Source organism: Octodon degus, unplaced genomic scaffold, assembly GCF_000260255.1.
Source record: "Octodon degus isolate 3935 unplaced genomic scaffold, OctDeg1.0 scaffold00064, whole genome shotgun sequence".
NCBI lineage: Eukaryota > Metazoa > Chordata > Mammalia > Rodentia > Octodontidae > Octodon > Octodon degus.
In genome coordinates, this window is record NW_004524640.1 from 9,496,562 (window position 1) to 9,506,332 (window position 9,771).

The 9,771-nt window shown below is 60.5% G+C and overlaps 1 protein-coding gene across 1 annotated transcript; it reads right to left on the reverse strand.

Annotated features, from left to right (window-relative positions):
- Positions 1 to 202: 202 nt before the first annotated feature.
- Elfn2 (extracellular leucine rich repeat and fibronectin type III domain containing 2) lies at positions 203 to 4,169 on the reverse strand. The gene is made up of 2 exons (XM_004634588.2): positions 4,097 to 4,169; positions 203 to 3,630 (listed from the first exon to the last, which is right to left on the reverse strand). The coding sequence occupies exon 2, from the start codon at positions 3,155 to 3,157 to the stop codon at positions 695 to 697; it is 2,463 nt and encodes an 820-aa protein (XP_004634645.1). The 5' UTR covers positions 3,158 to 3,630; positions 4,097 to 4,169; the 3' UTR covers positions 203 to 694.
- Between the last annotated feature and the right edge of the window lie 5,602 nt (positions 4,170 to 9,771).

Genomic DNA, 9,771 nt, shown 5'->3' on the forward strand with positions numbered 1-9,771 from the left:
GCCCCAGACCCCAAGAGCACTTCCGTGGACTTTCTAGGGAGGAAAAGCACCTGCCTGTTTCTCGAATCCCTCGGCCCCAAGAGACCTCAGCTTTGGATGTGGTGATGAGCTGACCGGCTGGGGGGCCTGGAGGAGCAGCTGGGCAGGGGCAGCATTGGGCTGGCAAGGTGGGAGACCGAGACTAACCAGCTGTGTGACCACTTCCTTGCCCTGTGCCACCCAGCAAGGGAGAAAGCAATGTCCACCCAGTGTGCAGTCCTCCAACTGACCTGGGCCCCATCCTTGGGGGCCTTCAGTCCATCTCTACCTCAGTCTCCCCTGCCCTCCATCCTGTCCATAGTCCCAGCTCCCCAGGCCCACGCCCTCCTGGCTTCCTCCTCACCTGTCCCTGTCCCCAGCCCCACACACCCCAGCAGAGTCCCTGGGCAGCACAGTAAAGATGCCTGGTTTCGGTATCAGTTTGTAAACTTTAAGGAAAATGTGTCTTTGTTTTCCTGTCCGTTATTGTTGGGTGTTGGTTGGTTCACAGTCAGGTGGTGGTCAGGTGTGTGTGCGTGGTGCGTGCGTGCGGGTATGCGTGTGCGTCCACTCCAAGGCCCCGGCCCTCAGTGCGCTGCCCCGGCCCGGCTTGGCCACCTGGGGCCCTTCCCGAGCGCCCCGCCCTCCCCCTCCGGCCTCACCAGGGAGGAGAGGGTCACAGCTTCTGCTGGGCTGAGACCCCCTTCCAGTAATCGAGGATGTCATGCAGGTCCTCGTCCTTGGCGAACTGGACCTTCTTGCGCAGGGCGTGGCCGGCGGCCATGTACACCTCCTCGCGGTGGTGCTTCTTGTAGGGCCGGAAGCGCTCCCAGATCTTGTGCGTGCTCTCAGAGGAGTACTCGGGACTGGAGGAGTACCCTGAGTAGTAGTGTCTAGGGGAGAGCTGCGAGTAGGTGGAGTCTCGCTTGGAGCGGGTCAGCGGCTTGAGGAAGGAAACCCGCTGGCTGAGACTGTCGGCGCCCTCCTCGTAGTAGAGCGCGGGGAAGCTATGGCGGTGCTCGCTGCAATGATAAGCTGGCTTCACCTCCAGGTGGTGGATGCCCCCACCCCCACCGCTACCCCCGCTGCTGCCCGAGGGCACCAGTGGGAGCCGGTCCAGCGGGCTATTGAGCGGGCTGCCCTTCTCGATGTACTTGGAGTCACCCTTGGCCAGCCCCGTGGTGGCCGGGTGGTCAGGCACGTCCAGGCTAAAGACCTTAGCGCTCTTGATGGAGCCACTGGACGACACACTGCACGTCTTGCGGGTGACGGCGGCGTCGGCACTGAGCTGGCGCTGCAGCGGGTGGTGGGAGCTCTCTTTGTAAGGGGGGGAGAGGAAGCTGGGTCGCTCCAATGCCCCAGGAGTGGCAGCCGTGGAGGTGGCAGTGGCCGCAGGGAGGGACTGGCACTCAAAGGCCAGCTCGGGGTCCCCACCACCACTGCTGCCCCCCAGGAAAGAGGCGGAGTCCAGTTTGAGGGCATCGATGCAGTTGTTAATGATCTGATTCACCTTGTCCACCTCCTTGGCTATGGTGGAGATCTCAGCAGCAGAGCCCTGGCCATTCTCAAGGTCTGGGAGGTCGTCCTCGGGCCGAGCCAATCCATCCCCCCCAGCACCCGTGCGTACCTCAATATAGTTGCCTTTGGTGGCCACCTTGGGTGTGTCCAGCCCAGCCTCCAGCCCCTTGGAGGTGGGCAGCTTCTCCCCAATCATGGATGGGATGGAGGACATGCGGGCCACGGGCAACACGGGGGGCTCACCTAGCTTCTGGGCAGCATGGACAATGGAGCCCGCATCCACATCGGCCCCGTAGCGCATCTCCAGAATGGTCTTCTTGACGTTGACAGACTTCTGCTTCTCCTCCTGCATGCGGCGCTTGCGTAGGCAGTAGTAGACAGCGCCCAGCACAATGACCATGCCAAAGAGGCAGCCCAGGATGGTCATTATGTAGTGTGTGGTGGTGGAGGTGCTGGGCGCCAGGTCGCCGGGCACGGGGTCCCGGGTGGTAAAGGTCAGGCAGGTGTGGTTGAAGCGACGGCTGTTGCGCAGTGAGGTCACACAGAAGGTGTACTCGGTGTGCGCCCGCAGCTTGTCCAGGGTCACAATCTCCTTCTTGTTCTTGAGTGTCATCACATCAGAGAAATAGCTGTTATTGTACTGCACCAGGACGTACATCTTGCTGTAGGGGTGTGGGATGATGACCACCAGGGTGGCCGAGGTGAAGGTCACATGGTGCAGCTTGATGGCAGGCCCCGCCGACGCGTCGGTGGTGGATGAGGCCGGCGGCTCTACAGAAAGGATCTCATCAGGGTTGAAGCCCGAGTTCTCATCGGGTTCCCGCTGGGCGTCGGTGGAGTAGGGTGTGGGGTGGCTCACAGGCCGGGAGGGCAGCGAGCCGTTGCGGCATTTGGCCTGCAGGACAGTGATGGCGTTGAGACTGTGGTAGGGCCGGGGCACCAGCAGCGGGTAGCCGGCGAACTCCCGTGGAGACTCACACTGCAGGCGGTCGTAGTTCTTGGTGACATTGTTGAAGATCACAAGCCAGGCGAGGAAGCCGAAGAGGTCACACTCGCAGTTGAAGGGGTTGCCGGCCAGCTCACACACCATCAGGCTGGCCAGGCTGGCGAAGGTGGCGCCGTCCAGGCGGCTGAGGCGGTTGGAGGACAGGTCAATGCTGATGAGGCTCGGGCACTCGGAGAAGGCGGTGGGGGTGACCACCTCGATGAGGTTGTGCTGTACGAAGAGGAACTGCAGGCGGCTCATGCCGCGCAGCATGCCCTCCGTCAGGTTGCTGAGCCGGTTGTACCCTAGCTGCAGGACCTGCAGGCTCGACTGGCCCAGGAAGGCGCCATCCTCGATGTAGGAAATCTCATTCTTGGTGAGGTTGAGGTCCGTGAGGTTCCCAAAGCGGTTGAGCGAGGAGTAGAGCACAGCCTTGAGCTTGTTCTCGTTGAGTCGCAGGTCGTGCACGGTACTGTTGATGTGCTGCGGGATGGTCTCGTAGGGTGGCTGGTTCTGGCTGCAGATAGCCAGCCATACGTAGCCCTTATCCCCTTCGATGAGCCAGCAGTCTGCACGCACCGTGCCAGGCCGGCATATGCACAGCAGCACCGCAGCGCACAGCCCCAGGCGCAGCATGGTGCTGGCCTCGGCCCCCTGGTGGATGGGCAGGGGGTGAGGGGTCAAAGCACAGGGGCCTAGAGACTGGAGGCTGGGGCTGGCGGCACAGTCCTCTCTGGGGCCGCCACCATCTTGGGGGCGACCCCCAGCACAGGGATCCCAAGGCAAGATGGGGAGAGCTGGTGCCAACTGCTGGGGGCTTTCCAGGAGGCTACAAGTGGACACCAGGTCTGGCTGAGGTGTGGGGACCCAAGGTCAGTTCTCAGAGGTGTTCCGCAACTCCTGCTGAGAAGGTGCACAGAGTCCCAGGCACGGACCTCCTCCCTCTTCCTCTTCTTCTTCCTCCTCCTCCTCCTCCTCTTGCTCCTCCTCCTCCTCCTCCGGTTTTAGGCTTAGAACTTCAGACGGTTCCCACCGGAGGGCAGGGTGCAGCTCTGGGGAAGAGCAGAGAGACGGGGGCAGGAAGGAAGAGACCCATCTGTCACTGGTTCCTGAAAGGCAGCACCGAAGGGGTGACTGATCAGTGTGAGGGCCCAGATCAGCCCTTCGAGGTCCAGCGCAGGGCCCAGTCCCTCTCCATACCCCCTCCTGGGGCCTTCCATGCCATCAAGCACCCCAGAGCCCCTGCTACATAAAGGAAGGGAGGGTAGGGGGGTGGCAAGAGGGGGAGGGGCTGGGGAGCAGCAGCGAGATCGAGGTTAGTGGCATCTTGAGGGCCAAGGACATAGATAGGAGCCGGGAGAGGAAGCAGGTCAGGTGCGCCCACACACACCCCCAGCACACTGGTGCCCACACTCACTTGCCACCCTGCACAAAGATCACGTGCCCCCACGAGCCAGCATGCTCTGGCGCACACACATGGACACAGCCTGGAACACATGCACACATACACACAAACACACACAAGTACCATCTGTGTACAGGACAGACAGACCACACACACACAGGTCCACCTACCCAGGTGGGCACCCCAAATCCAGAAAAAGAATTAAGAAGCCCAGCAAAATGCTTCCTTTCTCCATGCCCAAAGATAAATAATTCATTTGTTGTGTAACTGCTCTTGTTCCAAAAATAATTCCCTTGTCTCAGCCTCCATGGGGGAGGGGAGCAGAGTGTGGTGGCTGTGTGCCCCCCTCACAGGGGATGCAGAGGCTGGGGTCTCTGCAGGGGGGACGGTGTGGGGACAGCTTATCCCATAGGCCAAACTGAGCCCATCGGAGGAAGGTAAGTTAGGGGACCCAGAGACACTCCCCAAGGTCATCACCCGGAAGTACTTTCTGGAAAGGGCCCTTGATCCCAAAGGGGTGCCGCAGACCTCTGAGACAGCATCACCAAGCCCCACACCCCCTTTCATAGCTGGAGAGTTGGAGACTCAGAAAGGGACAAAGGCTTGTCCCAAGGAACACAACACAGCCTGGGCCAGGCTCCAGGCTCCCAGGCACGGTGAGCCCAGACCACGAGCCAGGAGGCCGAGGGCGCTGTCTACGCAGCCAGGCGAAGCACACCCTCGCTGAGTGTTTCCTCGTCTGCAGATTAGGGCCGAGGTCCCTTCCTGGCCCCATCAACTGGGAAGAAGGAAGGTGACTCATACCATCCATCTCCAAGGGATAGCAGGTGGCCCTGGGACCACAGACTCTCTGTGCCGACCCTCATTTCCCAAGTAGGGAAACTGAGTCCCAGGCCCGGAGGAGGTATGACCAGGGCCCCTAGCAAACTAGACATACCCCGTTGACCAGGCCCAACCCCAGCCTCCACTCCTACCTGATGCCCCGTTCACAGGCAAACCCATTTCCCACTCCCTTGCCCACAGAGGGGCCCAGGAGGTGAGGCAAAGGCCAGAAAAATCCAGGATTGGGCAAGGAAGGCCAGAGGCTGTACATCAGATCCACCTCCAACGCCCGCTCCTTCCCCTGGGAACTCCAGGAAGGAGAGTGCTTGGAAACAGCTGTTAGACCTGTGCTGCTAAAGCAAAACCAATTTACAGCCCAGAGCCCCAGAGGAGCAGAGTGCAGGGAGGCATCCCAAGGAAGTCCAGAGTGGGCAGTGCTGGCTGAGAGGTGGCCGGTGGCAGGGGCTCCAGATGGCTCGTTGGGTCAAAGACCAGTGCCAGGTCTGAGGCTGGAAGGATAGGGACCCCCAATGATGGCCTCGCACCTCCCATCACCTGCAGGGCCAGCTTGGGCAGACAGGAGGTGGCAGGTGGCAGACCCCATCACTGTCCTTAGCCAGGCCATATGAAGGTCTCAAGGCCAGAATAGCATAGCCCATGGGGTAAGTCCTCGCCCTCTCTGGGCCTCAGTTTCCCCTTCCGAGGCAGCCAGGCTTACCGGGGGAAGCTGAGTCCTCAAATTCACAGCTATGGGATCCAGTAGCCCAGGGTCCACCCCACCTTCCCCAGGGAAAGTCTGGAGGAGGCATCTGTATGCAGGTGCGGGCGCAGGTGTGCAGCTGGTGAGGATGCAAGGGCACGCTGACGGGAGCAGGGGGACAGTGCACAGGCAGGCATGGGAGCAGGTGTGTGCGTGTGCACAGGAAGAGTGCACATGTGGTCAGCCGCAGGAGCACATGCAGGCATGTGGGGCGTGTGAAGGCGTGAGGCCTGCAGCACCTTGGGAACATAGGCGAGCACCTACTTGCCCACCTGCCAGTCTGTGTGTGTGCACCCAGCTTTGGCCTCGCACGCGGCTCCCCACCCACCCCTGCACATCACTTCTGCACTGCTCAAGCCAACATCACGGCAGCCAGGCCTGACTGAGTTCGCCTCTCTCATCCTGCCCTCTAGGGCAGGCAGACTGTGGGGCCCCAGCTCAGGTACTGAGCTCTGTCCTTCGCCCACAAGGTGACCCTGCCGGTGGCCTCTCCCCTGCTCCCCAGAACGGCTTGGGCCAGGGCCCAGCTCCCACATGCCCTGTGACTCACATAGGGGGGAGGCTCCCGCTGTGTCCCGCGTGCGTCAGCCACCCTGTCCCTGTCCCTGGGCTGCCTGCCCACCACCCGCTGAGGCTTGACGCAGCCAGGGAGGGGACAAGGATGCTAGAAAGGTGCTGACAGCAGCGCTTGGCCCCTGGCCCAGCTGCTCGCCCACTCAAGGAAAGGGTAGGAATGTGGGGAGGGGGTGTGCCATGGGTTTAATCGGGCTGAGGCGAGGGTCTGGGGTCAAAGAGAGAAGGTCATAAGTCCCCCTGTTCCCACAAGAGGGCCATCCTCTAACACAGCTGGGGTGGAGCCGAGCCTTGGCTGGAACCTACCCAGGGGGCTGCAGAGAGGGGCAGGGACAGAAAGAAATGGAGAGCCCTGAGGCAGAGGAACACCTACAGCAAGACGACAGATATGGGGGTAAAAGGTGGAACCCAGGCACCTGCTGGCCAAGCCCAAGGGGCAGGGAGACAGATGACAGTGGGCCTGGCTGAACCCTGAATGTGGCCTTTGACCAGCCAGGGGGAGGGGAGGCAGCGGGAAACAGTTGGGGTCAGCTGGGCGGGGGTAGTGCCACAGCCCCCAGGGCCTGGGATCGCCCAGCCATGCAGGGAAAGGGAAGCCGGAGGCTGGCAGGTGGCACGTCCCTGACCAGTCAGTGTTGGCAGAGGCCAGAGCTCCGGCGCCAGGCAGCCAGCTCCAGGCTGGGGTGATGTCCCCTCTGGTGGGGACATCCTCGGCTGAAGGGGAGAAAAAAGAGCCAGGGAAACCCACAGGCTGCTGGAAAGCCAGGGCCACTGAGCCACTGGGAAAATATCATTTGCCACTGGGAAAATATACCCAATTGAGGGTATATCTACCCCCCCACCAGGTACCACTTGGCCCCACATGGACTCAGAATCCTAAGGCCTCCAAGCTGGAAAGCTGAACAGCCATGGCTCTACCCAACCCCAGCCTCTCAGAAGGGAAACCAAGACCAGGACAGAGGAAGGGGCATGGCCAGAGTCCTACATCAAACTGGGTATAGTGCAGTCACAGGACCCAGGGTAGCAGGGACAGATCCCAATCTGCCAGTCCTGAGTCCTCCCTGTGACCTTACTTTCACCTGACATGGGCTCCCCCAACTAACCCTGGGACACTGGCCATGAGCCTTGGTCCCCTCACTAAAGAAGCAGGGCAAATACCCACTCCTGCCCCCTGTAGCTGGTGGGGACAGCAGCCACGCAGTTCGTGCAACTTTTATCTTGGCAGTCCTCAGCGTTCAAGGCTCAGGGTCCCTGGGCCCAGGTCTGGGGGACTCTGGGTCATGCTTGACCTCCAGGTTCCCACTGCAGGTTCAGGCGGAGGGTGCTGCAAGGCTAAACTGGATAGAAAAGGCAGGACCGTGTATCCAGCTGGCTGTGGGCAGCTTGAGTTGCAGGTGAGGGAGGGAGGCAGACACGGGGTTGACTGGCTCTGGGGCTTCAGGGAGTCCCAGCTGCTGTCTGGGACGCAGTTTCTCTCCTATGTGGCAAGGTGAGTGCCACTCAGGGCTCCCAGGAAACCCCAGGACAGAGTGGAGGCATGCTGTTTGCAGGGAAGTGGGCCCCACACAAGCACCACCTTGGGCTCCAGCTCTCATGGGGACACCAGTGGGCTTACAGTCTGGGTTCTGGGCTCCCACGAGCAGCACTGAATGCCTTTACCCAGGATTAGCAGGACCACGGACTCCTGGGGCCCAGCCAGAAGTCTGGGGCAGAAGCGTAGCACCAGGCACCAGGGCTGAGACTGGCTGCCCGCACTGCGCCCTCGACAACAAAGGCTACCAGTCCCTCAGGCACATGCAGACCTAGGGGCTGGTCCCTGGGTCTTACAGAGCCTGCACTTTACAGAGTTTCCTTGGGCTGCCACTCTAGGCCTCTGTTTGTCATCTGTCAAACTGGGTGTGATGGCTTTCCCTTCAAACTACGGCTTGGTAAGCTAACCATCTGGATTCCCAGCGCACTGACCTCCAGCTGCAGGGTAGGGGCAGCGGAGCACTGACCCTGAAGGCAAAGATTCTAGGTTTGAATGCTAAGCTATGTGACATCGCCATACTAGTAACCTCTCTGGGCTTCCATTCTGTCACCTGGGAAATAATCACAGGGTGCCTTTCCCGCCAGATCATGGGTGCCTGGCATTTCAGGTTGAGTTGTATAGGTCAGACTGCATGATTGGTGATTTGGGACTCATTTGATAGATGAGAAAACGGAGGTTCTCTCCTCTCTGTGCCCTCTGAAGGGCTGGACTCCTGGCAGTGACTGCACTGGCCGTGGGGAGTGTCCCCTTCCTGTCGGAAGAAAGCATAGGCTTTCTTCTGTTACAAGCCTCTGGGGACTATCAATCAGGAAGTGCTCGTTCCAGGCCAATTTTGCTCACCCCAGGACCTTTGCGCATGCCATCCTCACTCCCTAGAATAACCTTCCCTGGTATCCTCACTACCTTGCTCCATGCAGGTCTTGGGGCAACTATTTCCCACCCCGGTTGTCTCTGACACCAGATCCGAGCTAGCTCCTTGTCACTCAAGCCTGGCTTCAGCTCCCTCATGGCACTCAGCCTGGTCTTGCTCAGCTCTGTATCACTGTGCCCCTTCCCCCGTACTGCACCCCCAGCAGAGAAACAAAGCAAGATTTATCTCACTCTACCATGTGACCCCAGGCCAGGGCTGGGCACAAGGTGTGGGGATGCCACATGCAGCTGGAGACCGAGGAGAGCACCTGGAACAGATCCCAGGATCAGGATGCTGGCGGCCGGTGTGGGCGCCCCACTCAGATAGGGGTGCTGGGGATGTGCAACACAGCCTCACAGCTGCCCCCTTACGCTGTTCATTTTCCAGGTGAGGAAACTGAGGCCCAGAGAGGTAGAGCAATCGGCCCGAGGTCACAGCACAAGTTCCTGGGGCCAGCCTAAGCTGACAGCAGGGATGATTTACCACACTGGCACGCTTGCAGCCACAGGGCGCTTTATTCACTCCCTTCTTGCACAATCTGATTATTGGAAACATCTTCTATTAAAGCCTCCGTGTACCTCATGCTTGGTCTCAGCCTGCTGTCTGAAGGCACTGGGAGAGACCAGTGTCCCCAATGGCCCTTCCCTCACCGCTCACTAGTCTGTCATCTCTGCCCTCATCCTGCTCTGCTGAGCCAAGCACCCAGTCCTGCCCACCCCAGGTCCAGTTTGCTGGCCAGGTCCCTTCTCCACTGTGCCACCGGTGCGGCCTGAGCAGCGAGCAGCACTTGCCTTCCTCGGGCTGGCTCGCTCTGCAGTCTGTCGATGTATGGCACAGCATCCTTACCTTCTCCTGGATGTCAACCAGACCCCCCAGTCCCGTCTCACGCATCACCACACAGCCCCGATGTCCACAGAATGTCCTTGAGCCACTCCGGGCTGGGTCTGTCTAGGTCTCCCCAGAGGTGCCATCCCGCCACCCCATTCCATCAAGTCTCATTAGTCTCAGCCCCTCACACCAGCTGCTCTGGGTCTCTAGGGAGCTGGCCTCTGCCCTCGTGGCTCTGGCACCCACTCCCAGCTGTGTCATCCTGCCGAGCCACAGGCCGTGGCCCAACCATGTCACAGGGACACCAAGGGCAGACCCAAGCCAGGAAGCCCCCCAGCAGCCAGGCCCAGGGTGGGGGGAACCTGTCATCCAGCCAGCCACAGTCCCCCAAACATTCCACGAAGCAGGAAGACAGCCCACC

What these genes read in the sequence shown, in the direction of transcription:
- Elfn2 (XM_004634588.2), bottom strand. Translation starts at nt 3,157, where the DNA reads ATGCTGCGCCTGGGGCTGTGCGCTGCGGTGCTGCTGTGCATATGCCGG.